General features: G+C 42.8%; 1 protein-coding gene across 1 annotated transcript in view; it reads right to left on the reverse strand.

The window, feature by feature from the left end:
* Positions 1-10589, reverse strand: part of plekhg2 (pleckstrin homology domain containing, family G (with RhoGef domain) member 2) — a 31451-nt gene extending 20862 nt beyond the window's left edge. Inside the window, exons 1-2 of the mRNA XM_059004527.1 lie at positions 10311-10589; positions 2222-2300 (exon numbers count right to left, since the gene is read on the reverse strand). Coding sequence (XP_058860510.1) covers positions 2222-2270 — 49 coding nt within the window. The 5' untranslated portion in view covers positions 2271-2300; positions 10311-10589. The remainder of the gene's footprint in view (positions 1-2221; positions 2301-10310) is intronic.
* Between the last annotated feature and the right edge of the window lie 5956 nt (positions 10590-16545).

Consider the following 16545-nt stretch of genomic DNA (forward strand, 5'->3'; position numbering starts at 1 on the left):
AATTCACTAGAGAACACTAGAATTCACTAGAGAACACTAGAATTCACTAGAGAACCTGTCATTGTTCTACCTTAATCTGTACGTCCGTCTCTCATCTTTGGTGGAATGATAATTATTTCAGTCAGACAGAGAAAGAGAGAGAGAGCGAGAGAGAGAGGGAGGGAGAGAGAGAGAGGGAGGGAGGGAGTGGAGTACAAACCTGTCTTGTGCTAAACACAGCTTCCTGTTCTCGTACAGTTACTTTGAAATCTTTGACGGTTTCTCAATCTGAAATCAAGCTCTTAATCACCATCAGCTGTGTGCACAGTCGACAGAGCTGTTCAAATGCAGAGCGAACTTGGTTAGGACATTCCTTAGCTGATCAGAATCAGGAAGGAAAAAAAAGGTGTGGAAAAACAGGCCAGGTCTTTTAATGACCGGCCGGCTGAGAGAATTTGAATACGGAGCGTAAGACACACACACACACACACACAGAGCAACCTTCACATTAGGGTTCGGGTAATGGAAGAATCGCATTTAGGGCAATTAATTTCGTTTCATTTCATTTTTCAATACTTGCTATCGTTGAAAGAAATACGTATTACCTTTATAGTGTCAGCAGATGCAATCTTGCTCCCCATCAAAACGCTCACTGTATCAGTTAAGTTGTAAGCAACGGTTCAAAGAGAATGTTTCGTGTGTTCATTAGAATGCAGTTCAGTTTCACGCTAGCCCCTCTTTCAGCACCAGGCAAAGAACGCTTTCTGCACCTGTGCACAGACTCCTGTCTGTACATCACAGTTACATTTTCACATATCAGATGTAGGTCATGGCGTTTTACTTGTTGATTTCTGTAGCATTTAAAACAGTGGTGTGTGATGCAGCTGATCCGAGATACAGGTTATGTTTTAATCCCTGTGACTAAATTAAACCAGTCAGGCTTCTAATTTTATGAAAAGCGAGGGATGTTGTTTTTTTTTGCTTTCCTTTTTACCTAAATATTGGAAATGTTTTGGCTTTAAATACTGAACCCTGTGTGTGTATCCTCTCCATTGAAGTAGCATCCGACGCTCCCATGAAAGGCTACCTCGCGGTTGCTAGGCGACAGGATTAAAGAGAGTAGGCTGGAGTTCTGAGAAAAGGCTGTCGTGCCGTCACTCCTAGACTAGGCCGGACTTCACAACACGGCTTCTTTGATGTTTTATGTATTTTTTAAATAAAGCCCTTGAACCAAAATGACTTTTATGCGTGCCTGTGTGTACAAAACCTGCACCTTGTTCACATAACTTACTATGTAGTCTGTTGGGTGTCTCTTATATTGTATATTGAGCAGTTTGGGCATGATTATAATTATATATGTATTTGTTAAATTAGTGTGTTTTCAGTTTATGATTTATTGTTCTTCATTATTAACAGTCTCTGTTAATTAATCCCTCTCCCTCTCCCTCTCCTGTGTAAAACTTCCACTCTGAATGCAGTCTATTTATACAGTGTTTGTTTCCAAAAGGAGGCATCGACGTCAAACCTTGTATTTTGAATCCGATTTCAAAATCCGCCCTGCTGTTTCAAGTCTGATAAAGTCTTTGCATTGAAACTTTGTCAAAAAATATAAACCGAACCACTACGGACTAGAGGTGTACCAACACACTATGCATCCCAACATGCAGGTCGTGAGACAGTACGTACATATCACGATAGTCACGATGGGCTACACAGCACTGTACCTATATTGCATTACGGTTTTAAAGAAGGTATCACAGTTTATATATGAAACAAAATACAGCCCTACATCATGACAATCAAGTTCGTGTTCCTGCACCAACCCTCAGACACTCACCACACGGTCATATTTTGCATATTACACTTGCAATTTTTGCATGCATTGCTCAGGCGCTGTGCAAAAAACGTGACCTGAATAATCAAAATCACACCATCATAAGGTAAGTCAGCTAAGGAACATCTTTGCTCAGTCAGGAGAAATAGATTGTTCTTCCTCTAAACACTGCAGGACATCCAGCTCAGGCTGAATTTATTACGTTTCTTTTAGTATTTTCAAGATTCAGTGTTACCGAGCGCTCAGTAGTTAAGGAGTTAAGTAGTCAAGAATTACTTACAGTTAGGAATTAAACTCTAACATTTTTGCAGGACTTGTCAACGTGCACAAGAGTCGGGAGCGGTTCTCAGCGCGCACACTTCTGAGCAGAGTTAGCCTGGCTGATGGAAACAGGGGCTGGACTCTCACCTTGGTTACTGGCTTTTTTTTCACCGAACCGGTGCGCCCACTCAGGCATGATGGGAAAAAAAAATCACGACCAGGAATCCTGAGAAATAGGAAAAAAAAAAAAGACGTGTTGAAATATTATAACACAGTAGTATATTTGCAAAGTAATTTTGTAGTTCTCCCCCATGCTTTTCCCATGGCTATGCTATATATTTACCTTGGCTGTTTTTTTTTTTTGTTTTGTTTATTACCCTCCTCAAACAAATATTAATAATAATAGACTTCATTGAGGGGAGTTCTGAACCCCAGGACTGGGTGCAGCAGCAGCAGCAGCAGGGCTAGTGTGAGTTTCTAACCCTGCTCAAACTCCTGGCTCTTGATCATTTCAATATTAATAATAATAGACTTCACTGAGGGGAGTTCTGAACCCCAGGACTGGGTGCAGCAGCAGCAGCAGCAGCAGGGCTAGTGTGAGTTTCTAACCCTGCTCAAACTCCTGGCTCCTGATCATTTCAATATTAATAATAATAGACTTCATTGAGGGGAGCTCTGAACCCCAGGACTGGGTGCAGCAGCAGCAGCAGGGCTAGTGTGAGTTTCTAACCCTGCTCAAACTCCTGGCTCCTGATCATTTCAATATTAATAATAATAATAATAGACTTCACTGAGAGGAGCTCTGAACCCCAGGACTGGGTGCAGCAGCAGCAGCAGGGCTAGTGTGAGTTTCTAACCATGCTCAAACTCCTGGCTCCTGATCATTTCAATATTAATAATAATAGACTTCATTGAGGGGAGCTCTGAACCCCAGGACTGGGTTTAGCAGCAGCAGGGCTAGTGTGAGTTTCTAACCTTGAAATGCTGCTTGAAGAAAAATAAACAGCGCTAGAAGAATTTTTCAAAATCAATTAGTGCCATCCATCTGGCGATAACGAGGTCATTAAGATTTGTGTCGCACAGAGAGAGGTAATAAATCTGCTCTACACTCCCCCTCCCTAAACCACGACCCCTGACCCCAGATAACCTCTGACCCCTACCCCCTAGATTCCAAACCAAAAAAATACACCCTAGTAGCTGTAAACCCTTGAAATCACACAGTACATTCAGAGCCACTGGAGATCATTTCGTAATAGTGTATATTCCAGCATTAGACTGGGCTGCCAAAACCTACAGAAAACAGCCATCCTCGTCACAGCCATCCTAAGGCAAAGACGGGAATGTCGTTAAGCAACTCTCAGTGCTCTTCTGTGGCTCCGGAATCACATTCCGGGAAATTCCCAAATTCCAAAAATTCCAGGATGGAGTCTGTGACCAACGTTTTCTCCAATCCCTCCTCCTCCCTCCCCCTGTTCCCCTTTGCCTCAGGGCTGTGGTTTTAGGAGGGGGTGACAATTCAGTTGGGAGCACATCTGGAAAACAAATTCTAAGGTGAATCTGGGGTCAAATTAACCCCCTCCCGTACAGAACTTTCTGCCCAAATTCAGGGCGGATTCAATTAAATACACATGGCACTAATTTACAAGCCTTCCCCAACCCTACGGCGCTACAATGATGGAAATAAGACTCCTATTGCATAGCAGTTTTACCCAATCCAGGTTTTACTATGAGCTTTATTAGCCCCTGTGTATAGGCAACAGGTGTGTCTTATAGGATTATAGTCAAATCAAGCTTATGGCACCGCTAAAATAATGAGTATCAAAATTAAGGCACTGCCATATGAAGTAGAACTAAGTCAAGCAGACAAATGTTTGTCAACCTGACTTAGTTTCTTATAGTTAGCTTTACCTTTCCTTTAACACAAGAACACGTAAACTGCTGTGTATTCTTCTAAAAGTATTTGAATTTTCCAAAACAAAAAGACAGCTTCAATTGTATTCCCAGGCCAAAAAATACAAAACTAGTCTCTGGTTCCCAGAAACCCAGTTCTTCTGTTCTTGCCCCCATCATGACAGTTTCAAAAACCATTTAAAAAAGGAAAGGGAATGAAAACAGAGATGTTGACAATACCAGCAATTATACAAATCCCAGGGCACTGATACAGCAATAGCACAGGCTGCATTTCAAAAGGACTGATTGTTCTCTTCTGCCAGATGAGCTTTACACTTCCTACAGGACAAAACACCAGCCGCACGCCCTCTGTCTCTGTCTCCGTCTCCGTCTCTCTGCTCTGTTTTTAGTGGGTTTGCTTGTTCACATCAGACAACAAGTCACTGTGCAAAAAACAAAGGTTCCCGTCTGCCTGCTTTGTGTGGAAAGTATTGACAAACAGGATCGCTATTGAGATGGCTAATCTGAAACTGCGTGCAGCTACAAACCACACAGAGTCTACAGTGTGGAACTCTAAAACTCAGGAGAGACAGAGAGGGATGGGCGGGTGTAGGGAAGTGTGGATCTGGTAGATAGAGCTGAGGGACTGGGAGGGAGGGAGGGAAACAGTGTGGCTCTAGTGGAGCTGAGGAGGGACTGGGAGGGAGGGAAGCAGTGTGGCTCTAGTGGAGCTGAGGAGGGACTGGGAGGGAAGCAGTGTGGCTCTAGTGGAGCTGAGGAGGGACTGGGAGGAAGGGAAGCAGTGTGGCTCTAGTGGAGCTGAGGAGGGACTGGGAGGGAAGCAGTGTGGCTCTAGTGGAGCTGAAGAGGGACTGGGAGGGAGGGAAGCAGTGTGGCTCTAGTGGAGCTGATGAGGGAATGGGAGGGAGGGAAGCAGTGTGGCTCTAGTGGAGCTGAGGAGGGACTGGGAGGGAAGCAGTGTGGCTCTAGTGGAGCTGAGGAGGGACTGGGAGGGGAGGAGGGACTGGGAGGGAGGGAAGCAGTGTGGCTCTAGTGGAGCTGAGGAGGGACTGGGAGGGAAGCAGTGTGGCTCTAGTGGAGCTGAGGAGGGACTGGGAGGGAGGGAAGCAGTGTGGCTCTAGTGGAGCTGAGGAGGGAATTGGAGGGAGGGAAGCAGTGTGGCTCTAGTGGAGCTGAGGAGGGACTGGGAGGGAAGCAGTGTGGCTCTAGTGGAGCTGAGGAGGGACTGGGAGGGAAGCAGTGTGGCTCTAGTGGAGCTGAGGAGGGACTGGGAGGGAGGGAGGGAAGCTGTGTGGCTCTAGTGGAGCTGAGGAGGAACTGGGAGGGAAGCAGTGTGGCTCTAGTGGAGTTGAGGAGGGACTGGGAGGGAAGCAGTGTGGCTCTAGTGGAGCTGAGGAGGGACTGGGAGGGAGGGAAGCAGTGTGGCTCTAGTGGAGCTGAGGAGGGAATGGGAGGGAGGGAAGCAGTGTGGCTCTAGTGGAGCTGATGAGGGAATGGGAGGGAGGGAAGCAGTGTGGCTCTAGTGGAGCTGAGGAGGGACTGGGAGGGAAGCAGTGTGGCTCTAGTGGAGCTGAGGAGGGACTGGGAGGGAAGCAGTGTGGCTCTAGTAGAGCTGAGGAGGGACTGGGAGGGAAGCAGTGTGGCTCTAGTGGTTAAAGCTGAGGGACTGGGAAGCAGGGAGGCTGTATGCATGAGACATGAACCATCAAGGAAAGGGGAATTGGGGGGGGGGGGGGGGGGCAGTGATGCTTGTTTTGTACTGAGATTGAGTCAGATTTGGAGAACAATGGTAGAGTTCTCTGGAGGCTTAAAAAAGTACGGGAAGGTTGCAAAACTGACTCTTGAAAGAGCAATAAAGCTGCTTGCAAGCGCCAACACAAGACAGAAATGGAAGAGTCGGCCCGCCCGGTATTTCCAGGAGACAGCTCTCTGTTTGTGTGTCTATGCCCACTGATAAAAATAACCCTGTCTGTGAGGGGCTAGCTAGGCTTGAAACTCACACTAGCCCTGCTGCTGCTGCTGCTGCTGCTGCTGCACCCAGTCCTGGGGTTCAGAACTCCCCTCAGTGAAGTCTGTTATTATTAATATTGAAATGATCAGGAGCCAGGAGTTTGAGCAGGGTTAGAAACTCACACTAGCCCTGCTGCTGCTGCTGCTGCTGCTGCTGTACCCAGTCCTGGGGTTCAGAGCTCCCCTCAATGAAGTCTATTGTTATTAATATTGAAATGATCAGGAGCCAGGAGTTTGAGCAGGGTTAGAAACTCACACTAGCCCTGCTGCTGCTGCTGGTGCACCCAGTCCTGGGGTTCAGAACTCCCCTCAATGAAGTATATTATTATTATTATTATTATTATTATTATTATTATTATTATTATTATTAATATTGAAATAATCAGGAGCCAGGAGTTTAATGTTGAAATAAATTGTTCCTCCCTTATAGCTGGGTGAACAGCTCCTCTTGGTAAACCTACAGACGTATTGCTGTTTATTGATTTTCAGGAATGGAAATAAGGCTCCCGTTGCACAGCAGTGTGATCCAGTCCTGGTTTCACTGGGAGTTTAATAAGACACCCCTGAGCTTGTTGCCTATAAACACCGGGGCTGATCAAGCTGGTAGTAAAACCTGGAATGGGTGAAACTGCTGTGCAATAGGAGTTTTATTTCCGTCCCCAGCATGCTCAGGGTCGGGGGGCTGTCTCAAGTCTGTCCCGGATTGGTTGGGGTTAGTCTACTGTACTGGCAGGAGATTTTGAAGGTAAAGAAACCTATCTCACACGCATAGTCTTCAAAACAGGAACAATTTACTAGCCTACTAATTCCGAAGGACTGGGAGGGAGAGTCTATCACCAGTCTATTACTTGGGCTCAAGGAGGGGGTGGGGGCGGGAAGGATTCCTGAACCAAACTGCCAAAAGTCTTCTGAGCCAATCAGACGAAAGGATGCAAATGATGTAAGATTCCAGTTCCATGACACAAATCTTGGATGAGTTCCAGAGTGAATCCGACTGTGCCTGATCTCAAAACCACAGAAACACACTAACATGGACCCCTGTGTCTCTGGCTATTCCGCCCGCTGCTCTGTCAGACCTTCTTGACAGTCCAGTTTGTATACACGCCCCCAAATCTCGAAGTCACCAACACTAGCCTCTTTGAAGAGCACCGTGCAAGTCTGAAAAAATTGGCCAACTGTGGAAGGAATTATATTTGAGCATAAAATGTGCACGACTGTGCTGCGTTCAATATTAATAAAAGATCGACCATTTTTATTACTGTTATTTATCGGTTTATCAGCTTAGTTTAAACTTTGAGTTGATTTTATTTATAATAATAGTTTAAATTTCATCATTTGACATTTCATTACTATACGATGCAATGACAGTATTACATTATCTAATTGAGTGTTGTTTGTATTTTACAGTAGGTGTATGTATGTGTCCATGTTTCATTTTACCACAGAACTGAAAAGACGTTATACTGTACTGTATAATTTCACATTTATATTTAATAAAAAGGACTCGAGGTTGCATAACCAGTTACTTGACATGTCGGTTTTATGCCAAGGCAAATACTGTGCCCCTGGAATTCATTTAGAAGTATAATTTAGACGTCTGTTTTTTAACTCATTTTGTGACGTGGGAGACGGTCAAGACTCAAAAATTTCCGTGCACCTTCTCATAAATTTAAAACTTACTTCGCGTGCGTGGAACTCAAATTCCGTCATGTTTTTAAAAAATATACCGTATTTGGTTCAGGCAATACGTCACATTAGAATGTCATAATCTTTATCATTGATAAAAACAAGATGTGTTTTTTTTTAGTTTGAAGACGAGGACAGGGGCCATCTGAGAAAATTAAAGAAACAAATGGCAAAATGGCCCTTTAGGTTTTTTTTAAATGGGTTGCAAAGTTAACATATCGTGTCGGTTCAAATAAACTGTGATTCTGTATAATTCACGAAACCAAAAAAAAAGTTTATTAAAAAGGTGATGGCGGGTTCCACGTTATTTTGTAGTAAGGAATCGATATACAGTATTTGTAACGTTTGGTTTTGCGCAGATTTGAACAAGGCTTTGGTGTTTTCGATCTAATAAAAGTAGGTATCACACTCAACCTACAGTTATAAGACATGAATATCATTTTAATTAGTAAAATCACACAGCAAGAGTTGAAAACAAGTGTTACAAACGACTGTGCTGCGTTCAATATTAATAAAAGATCGACCATTTTTATTACTGTTATTTATCGGTTTATCAGCTTAGTTTAAACTTTGAGTTGATTTTATTTATAATAATAGTTTAAATTTCATCATTTGACATTTCATTACTATACGATGCAATGACAGTATTACATTATCTAATTGAGTGTTGTTTGTATTTTACAGTAGGTGTATGTATGTGTCCATGTTTCATTTTACCACAGAACTGAAAAGACGTTATACTGTACTGTATAATTTCACATTTATATTTAATAAAAAGGACTCGAGGTTGCATAACCAGTTACTTGACATGTCGGTTTTATGCCAAGGCAAATACTGTGCCCCTGGAATTCATTTAGAAGTATAATTTAGACGTCTGTTTTTTAACTCATTTTGTGACGTGGGAGACGGTCAAGACTCAAAAATTTCCGTGCACCTTCTCATAAATTTAAAACTTACTTCGCGTGCGTGGAACTCAAATTCCGTCATGTTTTTAAAAAATATACCGTATTTGGTTCAGGCAATACGTCACATTAGAATGTCATAATCTTTATCATTGATAAAAACAAGATGTGTTTTTTTTTAGTTTGAAGACGAGGACAGGGGCCATCTGAGAAAATTAAAGAAACAAATGGCAAAATGGCCCTTTAGGTTTTTTTTAAATGGGTTGCAAAGTTAACATATCGTGTCGGTTCAAATAAACTGTGATTCTGTATAATTCACGAAACCAAAAAAAAAGTTTATTAAAAAGGTGATGGCGGGTTCCACGTTATTTTGTAGTAAGGAATCGATATACAGTATTTGTAACGTTTGGTTTTGCGCAGATTTGAACAAGGCTTTGGTGTTTTCGATCTAATAAAAGTAGGTATCACACTCAACCTACAGTTATAAGACATGAATATCATTTTAATTAGTAAAATCACACAGCAAGAGTTGAAAACAAGTGTTACAAACTAACGTTGTTGGGTTTTAAAAAAAGATATTGCATTCAAACAAACTACCACAGCATCAAATATCACATAAAGGAAGTAAGCATCTTCGACTCTAGTACTTCATCAAAAAAAATTAATAATAAAATACCAAACACACACATACCTTACAGACGGCGTAATCCGAGGCATCAAACGTTTCCCTTTTTAACCCAATGACCAATGGTTTTCTTTATCGCTTCAGATCCTGCAGCTTCACTGATAAACATTTATTTTGTATTCCGCTAATATTGTGATTTGGGACTGGCAGCTGATTCAATTCAAAACAGTTCAGAGAACAACCTCCTTAGAAAAACCAAGATCCGAGACTCCTTCAGAGTGGCGCATTCCAAAATTTAAACACACAGGGCGCACGATTTTGTTTTTTTTTTCGTTGTTTGAAATTACATTCCTTGCTCGTTGGCACGAATTCTTAAATCTGGTTTAAAGTCCTGCTGAAGTTTGTTATGGAAAAACAATAAAACATTTTTTAAATGCCTCTACAAAAAAATTTAACCCATTCAAATATCCAAGTGATTGATGCCAACGTTATATATATATATATATATATATATATATATATATATATATATATATATATATATATGTTTTTAAAATGAGAAAAAAATAATTAAATAAACACGTTTTTGCTTGTTTAACTACTTTCCTGTACTAAGAGGGGAAAAAAAAAACGTTTTCAATAAAACTTGTTCAAATAATATTATAAGTATTATTATTTTATTTATATGTATAAATATTTTTTCTTAACCGGTCATTTTTTTCGCCCTCTTTACAAAACACTCCGAGCTTAATTCCTAATTTGTGAGTTTTTATTCAAGAAAAAAAATATTATAAGTAACGCCGCTGTACACAACGCAACAAGCGAACCCAACTATGCATGAGGAAAAATTGCTTCACAGTATTTAGGCGGTGGGAGTACAGAGTATCAGAAATTCTCTCTCTCTCTCTCTCTCAGATAGTCTTGCAGGTCTAACTACACTGTCAACTTCCTGTCGGGCCAGCTACCGCTGAGCCAAAATAAATTAACTCTTAGAATGCCGATAATGTTTAAATACAGCGTTACAATCCCACAATGCTAAAACAGCCACACGTACCACATGCCATTTTCCCCATTACTAATAGAAGAATGTACACATTCATACCAGGAATGGAAATAAGACTCCCATTGCACGGCAGTTTCACCCATTCCAGGTTTTACGACGAGCTCTGCGTGTTTGTTTTTTTTAAGCTTAGCTGCTTTCCAGGTGCAGACATTCTGTAATGTAATGTAAACAGGAACTGAACGGTGATCTGGTGGGGTGACCAGGGCCAGCTGACATAAACTTGCCGGCTCGCCCCGCGCCGTTAACCTCTGGACTGCAGGATCCGACCGCTCTGAAATTAATTAGTAGTTCACGGTGCTCGCGTGCTATTGCTTTTTCTGGCCAGCGGGGGGCGCCAGAATCTGCTAAAGTTATCACAGCCAGGTAAGCGCAGGTGTGCTGTGACGTCATGTAACGGGAGTCTTATTCCATCCGTGGTGGGTGTCTGTGAGTTTGTGTGTGTGTGTGTGTTAGAGAGTAAGGGGGTAGATTTATGACTGAAGGACACATTCCAAGCGAACATATAATCCCAACATAAACAAACACACAGGAGGAGGCTTTCAAATGAACAGGAGGATAGGGAGAATTCCTAGGAAACAAATCGGAGCCCAGATCCCATTTCAACTCTGTTACAAACATATTGAACATTATCTTAATAACTTCATGCCATCCAGCCAAATTTCTGTCTATCAAATGGGTTGCATATGACATCACATTAGGATGAGCTATGCTGTTAAATTATTCTTATTCAACTCTATTTTATATAAAATACAGTACAGGGTACCAAGTGAAGCCCACAGACTTTCAATGAAGAAGTTCCCCACTGTAAAACCAGAGCAAAGTCTAATAAAGCACAGTGAAAGCATTGTAAAGCACAGAGAGGTATGGTAAAGCATAGGGAAGCATTGTAAAGCACTGAGAGGTATGGTAAAGCATATGGAAGCATTGTAAAGCACAGAGAGGTCTGGTAAAGCATAGGGAAGCATTGTAACGCACAGAGAGGTCTGGTAAAGCATAGGGAAGCATTGTAAAGCACAGAGAGGTCTGGTAAAGCATAGGGAAGCATTGTAAAGCACAGAGAGGTCTGGTAAAGCATAGGGAAGTATTGTAAAGCACAGAGAGGTCTGGTAAAGCATAGGGAAGCATTGTAAAGCACAGAGAGGTCTGGTAAAGCATAGGGAAGCATTGTAAAGCACAGAGACCCACACACACACGCACACGCACGCACACACACAGGCACTGACACACACGCACGCACGCACACACACACACACACGCACGCATACGGTTAGCAGAGTTGTTAGTGCATTGAGAACAGTGTATTTCGAAATGTAATACCCACATAAATGTCAAAAGAATAGCCTAAATATTAGATACCCGCTCAAAGCCATTTTTTTCACGGACAATAAAAAAAATACAAGCCACACTGGCGTGAACCGGCCCAATCTGGCAAACGCTATTCATAACACAGCCCCGAGCCCTCGCCTCGAGTCTGTTTCCTTGGTAACGTGGTGTACAGGATTCGCTCACCGGCTGCGTTTTGTTAACACAGCTGTCTCTCTTCGCTCTGTTTGCGTTTCCCATGGGGCACTAAAGTCTGCGACACCCGGGGTCTGTGGGAACGGTTTAATGGTCACACCACACTGCCAGCCAGTCAGTGACCTCACTGTAAGTGACTGGGACCTGGGTTTGAACCAGCTTCCTAGTCTGGTCTGGACTGGACTGGAGGGAGCACACTTTCTCTTAGGGGGGTGAGGGAGGGAGGGAGGGAGCAGTTCAGTCTCCGTGCCTCAAGCCTGCCCTGGACCGGAGGGAGCACCCTTTCTCTTAGGGGGGTGAGGGAGGGAGGGAGCAGTTCAGTCTCCATGCCTCAAGCCTGCCCTGGACTGGAGGGAGCACCCTTTCTCTTAGGGGGGTGAGGGAGGGAGGGAGCAGTTCAGTCTCCGTGCCTCAAGCCTGCCCATTTCTCTTGGCTCAATTAACCCAACCTAGACCCCTTTCCGCTAATATTTTAAAGACAGCTCCAATGTTTCTTTAGAAAAATCTCGTCCCATTAGTCCAGAGAGCTAAAAATACACAGCTTTCCTGTATGCTGAGGAAACAGCAGAGATGTGGGGTCATACATCTACCAAGAGCAGAAAATGTGTTGCTTGAATCGGGGGGGTGGGGGGGGTGGGGGGGGGGGGGGGTGCAGTGGGAATTATTTATTAACATTCCTCCAGTATTGGTCAAACCGCCCCCCCCCCCCCCAGACTTGGGAGGGGGTGGGCTTTAAAGAGACTCAGACAGAAATTCTTCATCATCAATTCCAAAGAAACCGCTCCACTACAAATAGTCAAAGTGATTCTATCGAAGTAACTCCATGAATCTCAATCATATTAACCAGATTTTGCACATCCATTAGTGGCACGTCTCTCAAATGTGCAGCTTTGAAAGAAACACATTTTTGAATTGAACACGACGGCTGATACACTCGGTTGAGACCTTGTCTTGGTTTCTTGTTTGAGTGTTCTCAATAGACAGATCATAAAGTATTACCCTGTAGCAAGAAAAAGCATAAGGAAAGAAGGAGATAAGCATTGCAAATTCATAGCAAAAACCCAGCTGTATAAATGGGTAATTGTATGTAAAAATAATGTGTAAAAAATAATGTAATTGTATGTAAAAATAATGTGATATCTTGTAACAATATCTTGTAACTATTTTCACTGATAAATCTCTCAGACAGACAGGGAATGAGTAACCACTCAATTCCTCAATACCTGCAGTGTTAGCAAAAAAAAATGAAAGAGAGAGAGAGAGAGAGAGAGAGAGAGAGAGAGAGAGAGAGAGAGAGAGAGAGAGAGAGAGAGAGAGAGAGAGAAAGGGAAAGAGAGAGCCTTTGAGTCTGTACAGCTTTGTACAGAGACACGCACACAGACACAGACACACACTTCATAGCCACTTCAAACACATGCCTGCTCACTCCAGACAGTTTATCCTGGCTGATTTGTCAAGAGGTTTGACTGTCTCCCAGACTCCTGGATCTCACATGTGGAAAGAGTTTGGGGAGCGAGTTAGCTCAACGTTGGGCTACAGAAGCCAGACCCGCTCAGAGTAACTGCAAACATCAATTCAGACAGTGTTGCCTTCAGGTCCCCCCTTCCTCTTAACATCGTAACTGCACTGCATCCCCGCTGATTAACAATCAGGGATGGAAATAAGACTCCTGTTGCATAGCGCCTTTTGATCCACTATGAGTTTAATAAGACACACACAGTTGAGCTTCTCTACACCCTGTGGCTCCCCTGCAGCTTAAGCAAGCAGATTCCCGACAGGGCGCTAGGACAAATCTCACAATGTGGGTCAACAGGAAACTTGACTTTCAAAAAACATTTTCCTGCATGGAGGGATCACAGGTTACAGGGAACCAGTTTCCTCTGGAGACGAACGCTGGCTGGTGACAGTGCAAGAACAGCCGAGGAATCGATCCAGAAATCATCGCTGTAGAAAATACAAACGAAACAGACCACATTAGGCCACAAAGGAGGCTCAGTCACCGACTCACTGCGTGTGACCCTGAGCAAGTCACTGAACCTCCTTATGCTCCGTCTTTCGGCTGAGACATAAAACAAACGAGGTCCTATTGCAAGTGACTCTGCAGCAGCAGCAGCAGCTGATGAACCATAGTTCTCCCCCTAGTGTCTGTAAGTCGCTTTGAGTGCTAAATATTAATAATGCTGTTAATCAATCACAGTCTCTCTCTCTCTCTCTCTCTCTCTCTCTCTCTCTCTCTCTCTCTCTCTCTCTCTCTCTCTCTCTCTCTCTCTCTCTCTCTCTCTCTCTCTCTCTCTCTCTCTCCAGCGCCTCAGACACCCTCATGACCCCCCCCCCCCCTCACTGACAGTCAGTGACTAAGCACTGGAGCTTCGAGAGAGACACAGCAAATTAACGACCGGTAACAGGGGTGAAAAAAATACAAACGTACAAAAATAAAACACAGAGAATTCGCTGAGCTGGTGAGATGAGCCAGGTTTGTAATTGGAAACACACTTTTACTGGCGTCACACGTCACTGCTGGTGTCTTACTCAGCCCACAGGAAATTACATTTCAGATTGTTTAACTGCGGTGTATTTAAAGGTGTTAAAAAAATAAATAAAAGTACAAAATGTTCATAAAACGGATGTGGTGTCAAAGTTCAGGACGTTTCGAACAATGTGTCCTTCAGCTATACTGTCGATTTTATATATATATATATATATATATATATATATATATATATATATATATATATATATATAGTCTTTCTCTCCTTTCCTCTTTCTCTCCTTCCCTCTCCCTCTCTCTCTCTCCCTCTCAGATTTTTATCCCTCCAAACGGTAATTACATTTTTGAAGCTGTACCAAGCAATTTTTAAACAACGCAATTAAACACGCATTGTTTCAAGCAATTATGCCAGAAGTGACCCCTGTGATTTTCTGTGTAAAAAAGCGCATCCTGTTTTCTGTATTTGCAGTTACTGGGTTCATTTACAAAGGCATATGTAGACTGGTACAGTGGCACTGGGACACTTTTTAAAATCGGGGTGCTGAAAGCCATTGAACAAAATTGTAACCCTGGTATATGATGGAAGCCATGCAAAGCCAGCGGTGCTGACGCATAGTTTAGTCATAGGTTTTTATAGTATATATTAAAGATTCTAAAGATACCGAAAGATAATTATAACGTCATTTTTAGAGACGTGAGCGACCAATCGCGTTTCAGACTTTTATTTTTTTGAATCCCCAAAAGCGCGTCGTATTTTTTATCAAAATATATTTTCCAGTGCCTGTACACGAGAACACGTAAAAATAGCCTTCGCTAAACAAAAATAATTCCTTAGTCTAGCCACTGAGACCCTCGTATACCTTAAATTAGCCCGTTAAACTATTTTCCCATTCATACACGTTTTTATAATTCCTCGTTTCTATTCAAGAACTCCCTTCTCTGTCCTTTTAGAGCAATACTGGGTTCTTTCGCACAACTGGCTGCGTAGGTTTTCCTTTTACAGCTATTGCTGTCAGACTGGGTTCGGAATGAAAATAGTTTGGTGTCGTGGGAACTGGAGAGAGTCTTAGCTGTTCGATTTTCCCTCCAGAGAATACTCGCAAGTGGTTTCAATTTTAGCTGAGGGAGGTCAATTACAGCCAATCACTGGCTCCGCATAGCCCTCCCCCCTCGGGCTAAAGTGGATGATAGGTAGTTTGAAGGATTTTTTTTTTTTTTAAAGTCTAGTGTTGAAAAATGTTTCGTCTGTTGTAAATAGCTTCATGGCTAAAAAAAATAAATACTTTTTTTTTTTTTAAATCCCTCTCTCAGAATTATAAGTGATTTCGGCCTATTCTCAAACATTATTTTTTTTTTAAAGGAGAGAAAAAATGGCAAGATTGTTTATCTAAAGCAAATATCATTTCGGGGTTATCAAGTTTTCTCTAGGGTATGATTCCACGCAGGTAAAATAACTCTTTGAAAAGCTGATCGGAAGCAGATTGTCCTCTCATCTGGGGCCCTAACCTGTCAATAAAAAAATTAAAAAAATTGCACTCCATTGTAAAGGTGAGGGAAGGACAGATTATTGTTTTGAAATTAACACATTACTGACTGGATTAATTAAATGCTTCTTAAAAAGGCAGTTAAGAGTAGGGGTAGCAGCCACACCCCAACACGTTGCCTAAAAAGTGTGTGCTACAGATGGCAGGTTCCAATTCGAATGCTCCAGAGTGGAACTGGCCGGCTGTTGCGCAGGGCTCGGTTTCTGTAGGCTGGCTGGATTCCCACGCGTTGAAACAGAGGGTAACTGAGATATTTATCACCACGTCCTTTTCTTTCCGTTGTTTAGAGAAAGTATTGTGCTGGAATAGTCCGAGCTGGCAAGCAAGCGGAGAGAAATAATTCATTTCTGGCCGGCCGGGAAATGAGATAATTTTAGCAATTTCAGTGCCTCATTCAACAGCGTGTTGAAATCCCCCTACCTCATCCCTCCCTCCCTCCTTTCTTCTAAAACGTGTTATTGTGTTTCACAGCAGCACAGTTCCCTAGGTAGCCGGATTACCCCCGATAAAGAGTCGCCAGTGACTCAAACACCAGCTACAGCATGCAGATCGGGCTTTCCCAAGCGCGGTCCTGGGGACGCATCGCGGCTGTTGGTTTTCATTCCAACCAGAGCGCTCACTTACTTAAAACGTAACCCTTATTTGAACCTGGTGGGTTAGTTTTATAGGAATGCCGAACCGAAAGCCCGTTTTAATGACATTTTATAATTTTGGTGACACAAAG

This window comes from Acipenser ruthenus, chromosome 30 (assembly GCF_902713425.1).
Source record: "Acipenser ruthenus chromosome 30, fAciRut3.2 maternal haplotype, whole genome shotgun sequence".
Taxonomy (NCBI): domain Eukaryota; kingdom Metazoa; phylum Chordata; class Actinopteri; order Acipenseriformes; family Acipenseridae; genus Acipenser; species Acipenser ruthenus.